Genomic DNA, 17859 nt, shown 5'->3' with positions numbered 1-17859 from the left:
GAAGACTATCTCACCATGTTAATTCCCAGATCAAAAGCAACAGTGGCCTACTGATGCTACAAACCAAAAGATCAGTTTTGATGGTGCAAGACTACACACACGCATTCAGAATGTACATCAGAGCTAACAGAGGCAAGTTTCCATTACATACCTTGACACTAGCATTATTATTTCTAAGACAAGAATTCTTGCTTTCAGTCTTCTGAACAGGGCACTTCTTTGTGCAAAACACAAGACCTCATTAGACAAACTTCCAAGAGTCTTTAGATCAGCTAAGCATTTGCATATGAAAAACTGAGGGAAACGCAGAACCCACATTTTACTACTGAAAGCTTTACCCATTTTATAAGTACAGTCTACAAAAAATGTATAGAATTGATGATATGAGAAATTAAACTCATGAAATGAGACCAAAACGACCTTATATTGTAAATGTAATACCACATATATATTTTCTTTTGGCCTAGGCCTGGTCTACACTAGGCGTTTATGTCGAAGTTAGCGCCGTTAAATCGAATTAACCCTGCACCCGTCCACACTGCGATGCTATTTAGTTCGACATAGAGGTCTCTTTAATTCGACTTCTGTACTCCTCCCCGACGAGGGGAGTAGCGCTAAATTCGACATGGCCATGTCGAATTAGGCTAGGTGTGGATGGAAATCGACGCTAATAGCTCCGGGAGCTATCCCACAGTGCACCACTCTGTTGACGCTCTGGACAGCAGTGCGAGCTCGGATGCTCTGACCAGCCACACAGGAAAAGCCCCGGGAAAATTTGAATTTGAATTCCTTTTCCTGTCTGGCCAGTTTGAATCTCATTTCCTGTCTGGACATCGTGGCGAGCACAGCAGCACTGGCAACGATGCAGAGCTCTCCAGCAGTGATGGCCATGCAGTCTGGGAATAGAAAGAGAGCCCCAGCATGGACTGATCGTGAAGTCTTGGATCTCATCGCTGTGTGGGGCGATGAGTCCGTGCTTTCCGAGCTGCGATCCAAAAGAAGGAATGCAAAGATCTACGAGAAGATCTCTAAAGACATGGCAGAGAGAGGATACAGCCGGGATGCAACGCAGTGCCGCGTGAAAATCAAGGAGCTGAGACAAGGCTACCAGAAGACCAAAGAGGCAAACGGATGCTCCGGATCCCATCCCCAGACATCCCGTTTCTACGAGGCACTGCATTCCATCCTCGGTGCTGCCGCCACCACTACCCCACCAGTGACCGTGGACTCTGAGGATGGGATACTGTCCACGGCCGGTTCCTCAGACATGTTAGGGGACGGGGAAGATGAGGAAGGAGATGAGGAGGGCGAGGCAGTTGGCAGATCTCACAACGCTGATTTCCCCGACAGCCAGGATCTCTTCATCACCCTTACAGAGATCCCCTACGAAGCGTCCCCAGCCATTACCCCGGACACAGAATCTGGTGAAGGATCAGCCAGTAAGTGTTGTAAACATCTAAACATTTATTTTTAACAAAACAGGAATATTAACAATTAAAAGAATGGGTTGTTCATGATTAGTGTGCCCTAGGCGCTTAACGGTTTAGTAAGGGGCAGTGCAAGTTTTGAAAAGAAATCTAGCAATGTCCGGTTTTCAGTGATTGTCCTGCACAAGCCGCTCTACTGTGTATTCCCTGCTACTGCAGCTACAGTAAAATGCGGTCTATATGTGCGGGGATAGAGCAGTAATCCTCCTGGGACATCTCGATGAAGCTCTCCTGGAGGTAACTTGAAAGCCGTTGCATGAGGTTCTTGGGGAGAGCGGCCTTATTGGGTCCTCCGAAGTACGACACGTTGCCGCGCCACGAGATTATCAGGTACTCGGGGATCATTGCTCTGCACAGCAGGGCGGCATACGGCCCTGGTCTTTGGAGGCTTTCCCGGAGCATTCTCTCTTTGTCGCTCTCGGAGATCCTCATCAGGGTGATGTCGGCCATGGTGACCTGCTTTTAATTAGGTAGGGGAATGTTAGTGTTGGGACTGCTTTCCCGTTCCTTTACAGAACTGTCACCGCTGGTTTGCAGCCACGCGGTGGAGGCGGGAGAGGGGCAGCCGAAAGGGATCATTCCCGGGGACAGCCGCGAGGGGGTGGGACAGGGGCAGAGTTCCCGCTTGCCGGATTGCTGGCAGCAGGGACTGACATTGATTTAAATGTGAAATGAGGCCAGTGGTAATATAAAAGTTTTAAACTGCCACAAGTGTACGGCTTACCATGTCTGCCTGCAACAGAAATTCCGTTGTGCTGCCTCGCTTCTCAAATGTGCTGTTCAAGACCCCAGGCACAGAATGCGAAGGCCGAGAATTCGACCTTGTGCTGAGTGCGCATGTGAAAGGTGCTGTGCATGGTCTTGTTCACAGAGAAAGACTATGTTCTTTGTTCACAACTACATTTATCTTTCAGAGGAATTCACTCCCTTTTTCCCATTTCCACAGCCCCGTCTGCGACTGTCTCACAACCTAGCCTGGAATCACACTCCCAGAGGCTAGCGCGGATTAGGCGTAGGAAGAAGAGGACACGGGAGGACATGTTCTCTGAGCTTATGGCCTCTTCCCAAGCCCAGGCAGCACAGCAGACCCAGTGGCGGGAGAACTTGACCCGAATGCACCAAGCCAACATGGATCGGGAGGAGAGGTGGCGGCAGGAAGACCAGCAGGCGACTCAAACGCTGCTTGGACTACTGAGGGAGCAAACGGACACGCTCCGGCGCCTTGTGGATGTTCTGCAGGAACGGAGGCAGGAGGACAGAGCCCCGCTGCAGTCCATCTCTAACCGCCCTCCCCCGCCACCAAGTCCCATACCCACCTCACCCAAAGTGCAAAGAAGGAGAGGCGGCAGAGTCCCTGCTAACTCTCACTCCACCCCTGCAGAGAGCTCTAGTAGCAGAAGGCTCTCATTTCCCAAAATTTGAAAAGTTCTTTCCTTCCCGCCTGACACAAGCCCACGTCCAAGTTTCACCTCCCAATGCCATGTGTAGTTGATAATAAAAAATTCGTTTCTGTTAACTACTGTTTCAATCATGTTCTTTTGGAGGAGGAGGGGAAAGGGGGTTGGAAATTGGACAGGACAGTCTCCTTTGGCAGGGTACATAGTCGGGGGCAGGCACAGCAGCAGGGCATATACACAGTGCAGTGATGCAGTGACTAGTTGCCCCGGTTAGTCTGGGAGGTTGTTTTGATGTAATGTTGGGGGGGGTGGGTTGCTCTGTGACTTTGTGGCGGGGGAGGGCAGTTACAGATCTTAAGCGCCGGTCCTTAGACAGGATCACAGAGCCACACAGCATGGGATCTGTAACCGTCCTCCCCCTGCCACAAAGTCAAATAGACCTCCCATACACACAGTCCCGATCAGGAGGGGTGACAGGCTCCGTTGAAACAAGCATCCCACCGCAGCGGAGCCTGTCAATCCTTGAGTTTAGAAGCTGCATTCGCATCACAACACTAGACCCGCCCCGCACCACAGTCTGCGTCCCAGTTTTAAAAAATTCCCGCTAAAACAGTATTAAAGAAAACGGTGTGCTTTAACAAAGTAGAACTATTTTTATTTCGACACGTGTGTTGGAGGGGGGGTGAAGGGGGTATGTAACTGGATAGGATAGTCAACATTACCTGGGTAAAGAAACGGGGGCAGGTTTAGCTTCTCAGTACACAAACTATAAAATCACAGGTTACCCTGCTCACTCAGGAACTTTGCTTTCAAAGCCTCCCGGATGCACAGCGCTTCCCGCTGGTCTCTTCTAATCGCCCGGCTGTCTGGCTGTGAGTAATCACCAGCCAGGCTATTTTCCTCAACCTCCCACCCCGCCATAAAGGTCTCCCCCTTGCTCTCACAGAGATTGTGGAGCACACAGCAAGCTGCTATAACAATGGGGATATTGGTTTCGCTGAGATCACAGCGAGTCAGTAAGCTTCTCCATCTCCCCTTGAGACGGCCAAAAGCACACTCCACCACCATTCTGCACTTGCTCAGCCGGTAGTTGAAGAGTTCTTTTTCAGTGTCCAGGGCGCCAGTATAGGGCTTCATGAGCCAGGGCATTAGCGGGTAGGCTGGGTCCCCGAGGATGACTATAGGCATCTCCACATCCCCAACAGTTATTTTGTGGTCCGGGAAGTAAATACCTTGTTGCAGCCGTCTAAACAGACCAGAGTTCCTGAAAACACGAGCGTCATGAACCTTGCCCGGCCATCCCACGTAGATGTTGGTAAAACGTCCCCTGTGGTCCACCAGTGCTTGCAGCACCATGGAAAAGTATCCCTTTCGGTTAATGTACTGGGTGGCCTGGTGGTCCGGTGCCAGGATAGGGATGTGAGTTCCATCTATGGCCCCACCGCAGTTTGGGAATCCCATCGCTGCGAAGCCATCTATGATCGCCTCCACGTTTCCCAGGGTCACTACCTTTGGCAGCAGTACATCAACGATTGCCTTCGCTACTTGCATCACAACAACCCCCACGGTAGATTTGCCCACCCCAAACTGGTTCGCGACTGACCGGTAGCTGTCTGGCGTTGCAAGCTTCCACAGGGCTATGGCCACTCGCTTCTGTACACTCAGTGCAGCTCGCAACCGGGTGTCACTGCGCTTCAGGGCAGGGGACAGCAACTCACAAAGTTCCAGGAAAGTTCCCTTCCGCATGCGAAAGTTTCGCAGCCACTGGGATTCATCCCAGACCTGCAGCACTATGCGGTCCCACCACTCAGTGCTTGTCTCCCGTGCCCAGAATCGCCGTTCCACGGCATCAACATGACCCATTGCCACTGTGATGTCCTCGGCGCTGGGTCGCCTGCTTTCTGACAGGTCTGTGCTACTCTCAGACTTCAGGACATCACCGCGGTGCCGTAGCCTCCTTGCCTGACTTTTCTGCATCTGCCTCAGGGAAACCTTTATGATAAGCTGCGAGACGTTGAGAGCGGCCACAACTGCAGCGATGGTCGCAGCGGGCTCCATGCTCGGAGTACAGTGGCGTCCGCGCTGTCAATGACTGGAAAAGCGCGCGAACTGTTTTCCCGCCGGCGCTTTCAGGGAGGGAGGGCGGGAGTGATGGACGGATGACGACAGTTTCCCAAAAGCACCCTCGACTCATTTTGTTACCCAGAAGGCATTGCCGGCTACACCCAGAATTCCAATGGGCAGAGGGGACTGCGGGAACTGTGGGATAGCTGACCACAGTGCACCGCTTCGAATGTCGACGCTATCACCGTTAGTGTGGACGCACAAAGTCGAATTACTGTCCTTAGTGTGGACACACACGTTCGACTTTGCAATATCGATTACAAAAATTCGATGCAAGTAAAATCGAACTACTCTCGTAGTGTAGACAAGGCCCTAGATGCAGAACAGAGCTTTTCTTGGTGGTCAGGCTTGCTCTCATTTTACTTTAGAAGGCATCAGATTTATTTCATTGGCATAAAAGAGAAGATTGTCAAACTGTTCCTCCTACCCTCCAGCAAATATGTGGTCGGGATTAAACCTTTCTGACTGAATATAATACGTCAACATCACGGTGGCCCAACTGGATTTTGCATCCCTTCTGCAAAACTAATGTTTGAGGATGTTTGGTGGTTTTTGTTTTCAAATGAGTGAGCTTTTTTTCCTGCTTAAATAACCTTTTCTGCACAAAGCTGTAGAACTTATTAGAGTGTTCTGTTAGCATGAATGTGGCCTTGAATATACCCCTGTTTAGTATCAACCAATCGCATCAGGAAAGTTGGATTTTCACCTTTGTAGGTTCAGTTGTATGGTATTTAAATCAACTGAGAATGCACTCTGTCAATTTATAAGTTTATCTACTTAACTACTTTAATAGTGTTGTATATTAGCTCATGTGCCAAAGCACTTGGTACTGTTGTTTCACTTATTAGAATGAGGCTGGTGTACAATTGCAGCATTTATATGAAATATTTTGTGCTCCACTGGGGAATCATGAATCCTTTCAGCTGCTAATTTCTCTCAGGATGATTGGAAGTCACGTGAACAGCACACTAATTTTAATTTCTTCCTTATAAATGTGAAGTTGGTTATCGATAAGGTAACAACAATTCACAATTTGATCAGAGATAAGGTCCCTGCATTTTCCAGGATAGCGATAAGATGGTGTGCTACGATCATTCCTATTTGCCTCACTGCACTATGGTGTCCTCCTGTGATCTACAAGAATTCCTCATCATGGTGGTGTTAGAATTACTAATGCTAACTGTGTCTGGTGACAAACATTTATGATGTGCTTTCTGAATCCAATCAGGACTTCATGGTCACTATACAGACCTTGTGCTATCCTAGTTATTTGTTGGCTCAAGCCATATTGCTGGCCCCACTCTTGGTCTAGTGATTGGAAGTGGGATAACTGTTACTGCCTTGAATTTGAAACTAGGACACACTTTCTGTTAAGGCAAAGGGACTGCTTTGATGATTTGTCCTGGGAAATTAATACAATGTTTCCAGAGGTATCTGGGGGAGAAATCTGTTCCCAGGACAGACCACTCAATTAGTGGAATTTTATAACAGTTTATTGTCCATTGCCATTGATGATGAGGTCCATAAGTGCCCTTTTCCCTGGCTGTTGCCACACAAGTTACCTTGGTTTACAAATGATTTGTGACAAATAAAGAGAGAAGGAAGATTTTTTGAATACTTCTGCTACAGCAGTTCTTTGCCACAACCACAGCATCCATGAAAACTCAAACCCCAGTTTTATTCTGAGTTGTGGATAAGCTAGACACACTTTGCTGTCTTCACTTAGTGGCTGATTCAAGCACCTCCTTTGTAAGGAAACTGTTGGTTATTTTTCAGAGACAATCACTCAGATTCCAGATTGAATTTTCTGTGGAAACAGTATGCTGTACTGAGGAGACAACTGCTGGATCATCTCTACTTGAATTTCAGGCACTGATGCTCCTCTCTGAAGTTGAAGGAACTTCATTGCAGAACCTGTGCTTCGAACTCACGTCTTCTTGGCTGGTGAAGGCCAATGGGGGAGCACTGGGCCGAGTGCTAATGGAGACTGAGGTTGCCTCCTTGAAGAAACATCTTACAGCCTGTGCTCAAGAAACCAAGAGTGCTGGTGTTAATCTGGCTGGCCCAATGTCATCCTGTGTCAAATTTTCTCTTTGTGATCAAGATGACTGAAAAGATTGTGGCAAGACACAATTTTCACAGCCCAGGGATAACAAACAATTGCCTCATGAATTTGGAATTTTAACATTTGTTTTAGTCAACTTAAAGTGAGTGAATAATTCTAGAATGAATTTTACATCAAGCATGTTCATGGTATTATAGCCTTTCAGGGGACCAATTAACACAATTAACTCTTTACAAAGGTTGAATGAATTTGTGTTGAAGAATAAGGCCAGAGAAAGCTAAGAATCAGTTTGAAGTTGAAGTGAAAAAGAATGGAAGTGTTGCCAATTTTTGAACAGTATGAAATGCTCATTTGAATTTGTGAAAAAGCATAGAATAGTTGTTTGGCTAAGTTAGATGAGCATTTGCTAACAGTAAATTTACAAATTAAGTACGAGTTAAGGAGAATTAATCTTCTTTTCTAAGACAATTATCACCAGATTAGTGCATCTTAAAAGAATTTCCAAACAATTACATTTAGGTTTTTTTATTGCTTTTTTTCAGAGCTGTTTGTATAAGTTAGAAATAATTTAATTATCTTAATTTACAAGTAAAATAATTGCCGAGGCTTTAAAAGAACCTAGGAAGCTGTTTCTTGTGAGCATTTGTTTTAGACTATATTAAGCAATTTTTCCTTCGCACCACAGAAGGCCGGAGAGAAACAGCACAGAATTAGAGAAGTAACTGTTACAACAAGCGAGGAGATATTGCAAAATGCATGGCAGGTGTTTTGACAAACTGAATTTGGGGCTAATGAATTCAAGGACAAAGTAAAATATGAGCATTAGAGATACAAAATGAGTGAAGCTTTGGCATCATACTGGCCCACTGCATGGGAGTGTATTTTACACACCTTGCAAAAGGAGTGTTTGAATTAAGAATTTAGCTCCCACTCAAGCTTCACAAAGCAGGGTGTGAGTGGGATGTATACCATAGTACTAATGTATGACGCAGACTGCGATAGCTCATGTGTAGCTTACAGAATTCTCTTAGTCTGAGCACTCCAAAAAACTTACTGTGCCTGAGGTCTTAAAAATTACACTGTAAGAACACTGATTTTGCAATAAACTAGGTGTATTTTAGATCTAATGAATATTTTAAAAGGCAGCTTCCCAAAATCAGAGAATAGTTATATTTAGCTAAGGTTAGGTGAATAAGACCGCATTTAGTGGTATTAAGCAATTTCTCCCTGCATTTTTGTGGATTTAACTAGACCCAGGAATTGCAAGGGGGAAGGAAAGGAAAGAACCACCCCCAGATTTTCCACTTTTAAAAATGAAGACACAGCCTCACAAAAATGTAAAGGCAAACAAACTGATTAAACATAAAATACCTTATTACTGAGCTCCAGCTCACACTCCCTGTGTCTACTCCCATTCTGACAACTGTAGATTTAAAAAAAAAAAACTAGAAGCCTTAGTAATAGATGTCTTTGGATGGTGATACTTTAAGAGTTGACAAAAAGAAAGCTTTGTGTGGTGAAGATATTAAAAACTGGGTAAAAGTAGACACTGCCTGCTGAGAGAGAAAATGGCTTACATTTCATTGTCCAATAAGGATTTAGGACCTGATCCAAAGCATACTGAGGTCAGTGGGAGTTTTCCTATTGATTTCTGTGGGTTTTGGATCAGGCCCATAGCTTATACAGAGCCACATCCTTGGGCCTATACTCCCAGCAAATGACTGACCAAAACTCAAGTACCTTTACAATTTGGGCTCACGACCGCTCTTTCCTCAAACACCTGAAAGAGGTACATTGTGATCCTGCTGAAAGAGTGTAGCAGCCCCTAGGGTTTGTCAGCATTAAGGGACAGGCAAATGCATCTCTGATTCTTAACAGACAGTGAGTAGGTAAGGAATCAATCACAATTTATAACTTCAGAAAAGAAATCAATTATAGGTAAGCAGTTCTTTTCTCCAAAGTGATTCACAGAAGCTACTGTCAAAGAGTAACCTTAAGCCAGAGGCTGTAACCTGAAAAAAAAAAGGGGGTGGGGTGGGGAGAACCACAACATGTTGGTTTCAAGCAGCCAAATGGGACGATGACACCATCTTTCTAACTGCAATCTTCAAGCAAAAGTATCACATTTAAAATAACTGTTTAAAAAGGCATTTCGTAATCCTTGAGGAGGCAGAGAACTGGACATTCTCAATGCAAACCATGAACAACAAAGAGCAAACCTGATCTTATGCTGGACAAATATATTAAAATAGTCGAGAGGAAAATCCTGTGGTCTAACACAGTGTGTCATGCTGCAACACTGGAATTGAAGTCTGCCAAGACGCATTAAGTTATGTTCACGAAATGCCTATTCAGTGATTTGGGCACTGTAGAAAAAATTAAACAATACAGTTGACAACTAGAACAAGTGACTAGAGATCAGACAATAGAGAGACATGGTTCACATAGAGGCTTAAACATTAAATTGCTATCAGAAGAGGCTATAGGCGAGATATCCAAAGGCACAAATGGAGATTTTTGAACTTAATGTGCCTTTGAAAATCTCACGCTTGGTCTCTTCTAATTGCAATGTATGGATAGTCTAGTGTATATTCTTGTTTAGGTAGTTGCTAGACTTTGGTATCCAAGCCATTCTATAAAATGGTAAGATCTCTCCTGAATGGCTATGAAGGGCGGTGGGGGGTGGGGGGAGAGGGAAATCTTGACTTGGTCCATAACCTTCCATGATCACCCAAAACCAAGTGAGATAGGATCAAGCCCCTAGGGCCTGAAGTGCTTTCATTCCATTGGCTGAAAACACTGGCACCAGAGAAAAGAAAACCTGTAGAAAAAGGAGCCCATGGGCATTTTAGTGATTCAGTAAGGGCTTCCTTAGCAAAATGATGTCCCTGAAACAGTATTTCAACCCAATAGTTCCCTCATGACTCCGAAGACCAGGGCTTAGCTGGAAACTAACTATCTTTCATTTTTATGCAGGTTTTTATAGCCAGATTGGTCACAGGATATTGGAGAGACAAGGTGGGCGAAGTAATATATTTTATTGGACCAACTTCTGTTGGTGAGAGAGATAAGCTTTTGAGTTTACACAGAGCTCTTCTTCAAGAAGAATGTCCAATAAAGGATATTAACTCACCCACCTTGTCTCTACTCTATCTTCCATTTAAATAAATAGCAAGTTATTGAACTCCAAGAAAAAGAAACCTGGAACCCAGGCTGAGAATAATGTGGGAAATAGCAAGGTAGACTGTGCTGACAGAAAAAGTATCTACAAGGATTTTCAAAACTATATTGGAGAGTCAGAGGCAACATTTCTCCCAGTCAGCAGTGTAAAAAACAGTTTAGTTTCTTTTTTAAAGTATATTTTAAAAAATCACAAATATTTATTAGCAGTTTGATAAATGATCTGCAAAAAAAGTAACATACCAAATTCCAGTAACTTGTTGAGAGTGTTTTGAATTCCTCAGTACTCAGATTAAGAGGGGAATATAGCAAAATTACCACATATAAATTTTTCTTTCTTTCATGTCTCAAACACCCTGCTGTAAATAGCTGGCTTTGGCTCCAATGAAACGCCCAGTGTGTAATGTTAAAGAGACCACAGAACACTGCTTCAGCCAGCTATGTGAACCACAGAGAGAAAAGTCAAGTAAATTGTTGCTGTGTATTTTTTTCCCAAAATGGTTATTCATACAAGGTTTTTAAACTCCAAAATGCAATAGTAGATAGTGTCCAAGTGCTATTTTGGATTAATGCCAACTCATGAAGAAACCATAACTGTTTCTTGTGATGAGGCACTAAGTCATTGTGCATTACTGGGAGTATGGTCATCAATGGCACGGTGGTGTCGGGGGTTCTTTAGGTGTCCTGGGCCAGCAGTATCACCTAATGACGATGCTCTGGGGTGTAATGCCTGCTGGTGAGAATTCAAAGGGGCCTAGTGGAACTATCAGAAGTAGAGTCACCTAGCGGCAAGAATGGGGAGGGTAGGGGAACCTGGGCCCACCCTACTCCACCAGATTCTGACCCAGGGTCCTTCGAAACATGGTACCCTGACTTAGGGGTCAGGTTGCAATACCCCCAAGCACATTCCCTGCATCTCTTCCTAACCTTGTCCCTTTCACTCTGGTGTCATCTCCAGGGTTGGACGTGGGGTGTCTCTTGTGTCCTTTCTCCTTTGTCTCTGGCAGCTCCTTTGCTGGCAACAGATCCCACCGCCAGCTGGCTTCCTGTGATGCAGCTAGGAGGATCAACCCCATCAGCTTGGCGTCCCAGAAGCTCTGTGGAAGGAAGCTGTTACCACTCTTCTCCTCAGTCAGCCCAGACTGAAGTGAGCTGCTCCCTTTTGAATGATCCATCTGTTGGGAGCATGCTGAGAAGGGGAGAGGGAGTGTGGCCTCTTGGGCCAAGAACGGTCCTTTAACCCCTGCTTCGCCAGTGCAGGGTTGGTATGCTCCATCACACATGGCTATATCCCATTCTAGGGAAAGTTTTATAGCATAAACAGCCAGTATTACGGCAGGTCCTTGAAAACAGTTTAATATGATGGGACATTAAAAAACAGGAATAAGATTATGGACATATCCTTAGAAAAGTTCCATAGTATCATATGATACAATTAGGTTTCAACTGCTACAGAAATTGCTCTGTGACTTAGAATGTTCAGCTTCCAGGTGGCGTCTACATATTTCAAATTAAGTTTCCCAGTACATATTGAACATTTGATCATTTTCAATGAAAAATAAATCTTCAGGGCTCACTATTTTAAGGACACTAACATTCAGATTGTTTTTCTGCCCTACTTACTGAATTGATTTAGCGGGCGAGAGAAACTGGTTTAGGCAACTTAGTATTTTTGTGTTTTGGCAATGAAACAAATGACTTGGTGAAATGGAACATTTAATTCCCTTCCCTCATTTACCTTACAGTTCGTTATAAATCATGCTTCTATAAGCATTTCCCTTTTATTTATTTGTTTGGATGTGAAATTTGGAATAAGCTAGGATTTTATGCAGAAATTAACCTCATATTAAACTCTTATGGACTGGATAATTGATTCTTTACCATGTCTTTGCAGAGTCATATTTCTTAATACAATTATACCTACTTAATTGGTAATAAGGACAAGTTGCATTCACCAGTTTGGACATAAACTTACACATTATTAAATATTTTGTCTGATCATCATGTCGCTGGACAAAACTATCTATGACAGTATTATACAGATTAATTAACTGGAATAAATTGCTCAATTTATTTCAAACTAGGGCAAAGTGTCAAGTTGCAAGAAAGCAAAATGTTTCCTAAATTTTATTTGCATTTAGATATTTCTTATTATCCTGAACTTATTTGGCTTTGGCATATGAATTCTGCTGGGTACAGATCAAGTTATTTAACACATAATTTAAACAATTCAAATAGAGAGAAAATTGTGGTAGTGTCCATCCACTGCAAGCTCCTGCTCATTCTCTGAAGAGACTGGATTGAACTACTCTGAACTGTTGCTACTTAACCCAGGCAAATGGAGTTCCATGACGTAAAGGAAACTTACAGTAAGCAGCAATCTGTTTATATGCCCAGATACTTATTTCAAGGGAAAACTGAAGAGTCTCTTAACATGAAGCCAGTCAGGTGTCTCAGTGGGAAAAGTGACCTGTATTGACTTCCTACATGTCTTCTGCTATTGCTGACTAAAAAGAGCAAATAGAGTAGGCCAGATGCTCAGCTGGAGTATATTGTTAAAGCTCCACTGAAGTCAATGGAGCAACACCAATTTACAGAAATGGGGGATCTGGCCAACTGAGTTGTATTTAAAAAAGGTTAGCAAGAATTTACAATATAGGGACCCAATTCTGCTGTTGAACATGCTGGCACACAGCTCCAGCTAGGCAGAGCCCCACTGACTTCAGTATGGCTGCCAATGCTCTGTCAATTGCAGGATTGAGGCCTAATTGGACACACTGTGGCATTTTATTAAAACTTCTTGGGCTATTTTTAAGTTAAATCTTTGCAGAACAGTACTGTTTCATTGTATACCAGGGACCTATCATTTTGTGACATTTCGTCGTGTAGGGGGACCATAGGTTTATTGGCGTTACACCACAGGAGTGATTTTGAAAGAACCGTTGAACATACATGCACAAACCTCTGTCACATACTAACTGGAAAAATCTTTATAAATGTAGTCCTGCCCCCAGAATTCAAATTTCAAAGCAGTATGCCCATGGGAAGCTTTTAAACTGCAAGCACATTTTATTCCCCTCTGTGTACTAACAAGATAACTCCATACAATTCATATTTTTGCACAGCTCTGGGAGACACCATCAGCAAGCATGTTACATATAAGTATTTGTTTTAAAAGAAACTTAGATTGTACAAATTCATAATCACCATTGATGTTAATATGGTTGTAAGTGGTTTTTTCCCCTTTCATTTTCTTTTAATAAGAAGAGTCAAAGAATGGTGTGAACCTATGGCAGATATTAAAGTCATTGTTGTCGTGCACACCAATTTTAATGTGCAATGCAAATCTTATGTACCTAGGTCACCAGCTGCCAAATTGCTCCAGCCAATGGGTAAAATCTGTTACTTTGCTTGAATAGGAGAAGTCTTACTCCTATCACTACAATGCTACAGGAGGCCTCTCTCCAGCTACTAACTATATTATTGAGGTGCTCTCAAAACCCATGGAGGGTGGAAGAGCAGCCCAACACCATGGCAGAGTATTTTTCCCCAAACTCTTTTTTTGCTTTGCAATTCACCTTTAAATCAAGCACACAAAAAAATCTAATATTTTCCACAGTTATGACTGTCAAACTGTATAGGAATTTGCATTAGACACAGAAATATAAACAGTGCTATATATACAATACACATTGTTTTGATTTTATGCCAGCATATATAAAAAGGATACCTGCTGACATATTTGAAAGTTTTTAAAGCAAGACCATTATACTTAAAGTTATGTGAAAAACAAGTTGCCCACAAGTTTAATTCCATCCCTATATAACCTGCAGTGTAATAAAATAACTAAAGTTTGGTTTTTTCCCTTGACAGGGTTGTGGGAAAATGGAGAGAGTGTGGGAGAAAGTGTGTCTGGTAACATATGACTGATACGGAAAGGATTTCTGAGCTTATAGTTGTGAGAAGTCGTCCCCGTCCCTGTCCCCTCCCCTGTCCTCCCCTCCCCACTCGCCCCCCAAACCAGGGTGTTTTCTTAAAGGTACTCCTGCAAACACACATGCACATGCTTAAATTTATAGACAGGAAGATTTTTTAGAAATCTAAAACATACATAAGATCCCAAAAGAGGAAAAAAGTTAAAACCATTTAAAAAATAAATAAAGGTACGATACTCAGGCATGCTGATAACAGACTGAACTTTATTTCTTGGCCACCACTACCTGATGTGAGTGAGAGTTACAAAAGATTCTAACCCGTGTCACATGACAAGGGGATTAATCTTTGTAACTGTGACCTTTGTCAGGTGACCAAGGCATCTTATTCCACAGCTTACTATTACATTTAGCATGCCAAGATTCAATATTTTTATGGTCCTTGAGGTGTCACTCTGGCAAAGACACCCAGAAGTCTGCAACTCACATTCTTAGGAATGTAATTTTTGGTCTAGATAGTTACATTTTTAAACATCCCCAAATTTTCTCCTGCTTGTGGGATGTTACAAGCAAAGTTCAACCAAACGTTTACAGACTGATCATGAAGCATGAGCAGAATTTAGTCATGTCACTATCAAACAGCATGAGCATAGGCATTTATCCAAAGAGGAGAGAGGAGAAACTTACTGGAGGATAGCTGGGAAAAGAGGATGAAATAGAATGAAACAGACAAGAAACCTCTCAAAGTTTTAAAAGCATGATTATACTTTACAAAGGGACTTCAGTGTGGGCTTTCCATTTTGCCTCTCATTGATTCCAGACCATATTTGTTCAGTTCTCAAATAGAAAGAAACTCATCCTGGGATCAAAAGTTGAGTACCATTTTTTTTTTCTCACCTACAGATCACCACCACTTGAGAACTTTCTGTGACAGAAACTTAGGGCTTGTCTACAAGGAGTAGCAATGAGCACTATGGGGGTATGATTTCTTATGTCAGCTCAAACGGTGGACATGAATTGGTCTATATAAACTCTGCTGGTGTGCATTAAAAGTTCCTTAGTGTGCTTTAATACTACACTAGGGAATTTTTAGTGCACACTAGCAGGGTCTACAGAGACCAATTAATGTGCAACACATTGCAGGGTGTGATTTCTAAAAACACCGCTAATGTGTATTGCTGCTCAGTGCAGACAAGCCCTTAGATAACAATTATGCTGCCGATACATGAGTCAGAATAGTATTCAACTCACCCCATAGCAACTGCATTGGTGCTGCAGAACTAACATTAGTAATAAGCAATAAGGGTCTGATTCAGGGACACCGTTAAGTATGAGTTTAACTTTAAACATGCACATGCATAAGTGCTTTCCTGAATCAAGGCCTATAACTATATTTGTCAGTAACATAAGCAGATGAGACTGAATGTACACAGGAAGCAGAACTGTAGGCACATTAAGAAGGCACATTTTTACATACTAATTTTCATGACTATAAATGCAATAGTGTCTTAAAGTGTTCTCGCTGTCATTTCTTAAAATATTTATGAGCATTCAATGAATTTGAGCATGCTATGACCCAAATACCAAGGTATTACTGACAGCTATTTTTAGACAAACATGGAAATCTTGAAGATGTTTGGAAAATGGGGAAAATGTCTGGCAGACACAACAGAGCATGAATGTGACACTGGGACATAGGAGTAGAATTTTCAAAATAGGTAGGAGCTGAGAGAGTTGTCTTCAGCTATCTACAGTTTGAAAGCTGTCAGCTCAGAGACTTTATGACTAAGAACTGATGTGTAAAACCAATTTTTAAAAGTATCTCACCGTCACAACTACCCTAATATTTTTATCTTAAACCATTTTTCTTTGAAAAGCAACAGAGGGTCCTGTGGCACCTTTGAGACTAACAGAAGTATAGGGAGCATAAGCTTTCGTGGGGAAGAACCTCACTTCTTCAGATGCAAGAGACGTTGCTTTTTACAGATTCAGACTAACACGGCTACCCCTCTGATACATTTTTCTTTGCTTATCTTTAGAGATCTGGAATTTGAATGTTTAGTGTAGATCAGACTTCAGTGACATTTTTTTTTTTGGAGAAGCTAATATTTACTAACATTTCAGCATTTCCATACTCAAAGCAGTTAAAAAAATTGTTAAATTGCTGTTACTGAAATTGTATCTCCCTGGAGACCTTTATTTTCTACTATTTAGAAAAGCAGAGAAAAAGAACAAGAATTGCTTGTTTGTGAGTCTGACTTTTTAATGACTGAAGTTTTAGGGATTTAGTGGGCTTCTAACTTTGAAACCATGGCGATGACTTTTACAAATACCATATTAACATAAGCTGCAGATTTTGATTTTCTGAAGGGTACCGGGCACTTAATGTCTTTGAACAAGGATTTGTCAATTTTAGCTATATTAATCCTCATTTAAAAGGTTCCATTAACAAACACTGGAACAAACAAACTCCTTTGGAATGATCTAATCTAAAAAGGAGCATGCTGTTCAATCTGTGGTTCAACCTGTAGTTAGCACATAAAACTATTTGAGGATTTGGCTATTTTAGCTATAGCACACATTCCTCACATAGTATTCCAAGTTACATGAAACAGTAATTGCTGTGTAGCAATCTGAGTGTAAATGTAAACAACTGGGAAGCTTCATTTAATTAAAAAAAACACACAAAACAGAAATATTTTCTATCTTTGAATGTGTAGGAAGATCTTATATATGATGGATACATTTGTACATGTCCACATCTCTTAATGCATTTTTGCAAGTGTAACTTATTAATTTTCCTGTTGACCTATTTCCTGTCAAGGCTGGTATGAAAGAATATTTTTCAAAAGGACTAAACATACTCAGCATACCACTCGCTAAATGTTTATTTGCCCCCAAAATTAAGTATTAGAAAGGGTAACGTCAATGGGTCTCCAGGAAAATTAGACTTGATTCAAATTCCAGACAGTCAGACTAGGGTGCTGCTGACAATCCCTTTTGCTCACATCAGGTAGTATTTTAGTATGCAAGTAGCCCTATGAGAGGCAGATTCTGGCCTCACAAGTTCCCATTAGCATAACCAGTTTAATGCGAGATGGGCAGCAGAGGTAGCAACATCTGTAGTTAAGGTTGCCCACCACTTTCCATTTTAAGACCCTATTTTCAATTGCTTATAACTTTGCAAAACTTAAACTATTCAGGCTGAAATTTTCCATTCCAGGTCTCCACCTCCGGCTGAATCTTTCTGGAAAGTTTCAGTGAAAGTGGTTCAGTTATTTCCAAGAACAAGGTAGAGGAAAATATATTGTTTTGCCCATGTTAAAAAATTTGGACAACAGTTTCACTGAGATGCTCTAACATCTCTAATCTTTAGAGCAAGGGCTAAAAATGTGGCAAGGGCATTGACCCGGAATAAGGGATAATTTGCTGTTCCTGTGAAAATTTGCTCAAATTTGGCCAAGTTATAAGGCTCTGAAATATGTCAGTTCATACAAGTAGAGACTTGGAAGAATTTGGCAGCTAAATTCTCTGAAGATTCCATCTGCACTGAGCATGTTAAATCCCTCACAGCTCCTATATGCCAACCAGAATGTGCATGCACCATCCCCACAGAGAGACTGGGCATGCTCCAGCCCAGGACTGCAAGGCCTGAGCAGAACTTTTCCTGAAAT

General features: G+C 42.5%; 1 protein-coding gene across 1 annotated transcript; it reads left to right on the top strand.

Moving 5' to 3' along the window:
• The first annotated feature begins 462 nt into the window (after positions 1-462).
• Positions 463-3000, top strand: LOC135973693 (uncharacterized). The gene is made up of 2 exons (XM_065558022.1): positions 463-1439; positions 2434-3000. The coding sequence occupies exons 1-2, from the start codon at positions 863-865 to the stop codon at positions 2907-2909; spliced, it is 1053 nt and encodes a 350-aa protein (XP_065414094.1). The 5' UTR covers positions 463-862; the 3' UTR covers positions 2910-3000.
• The last annotated feature ends 14859 nt before the right edge of the window (positions 3001-17859 follow it).

Source organism: Chrysemys picta, chromosome 9 (assembly GCF_011386835.1).
Source record: "Chrysemys picta bellii isolate R12L10 chromosome 9, ASM1138683v2, whole genome shotgun sequence".
Taxonomy (NCBI): Eukaryota; Metazoa; Chordata; order Testudines; family Emydidae; genus Chrysemys; species Chrysemys picta.
Note: the sequence above shows the minus strand (reverse complement) of the source record. Positions and strands in the feature narration are given on the sequence as shown.

Excerpts from the sequence above, each read along its gene's own strand:
- LOC135973693 (XM_065558022.1), top strand. The coding sequence starts at position 863 with ATGCAGAGCTCTCCAGCAGTGATGGCCATGCAGTCTGGGAATAGAAAG. Across the intron at positions 1,440-2,433 it reads ATCTGGTGAAGGATCAGCCA|CCCCGTCTGCGACTGTCTCA; the intron begins GTAAGTGTTGTA and ends CCATTTCCACAG.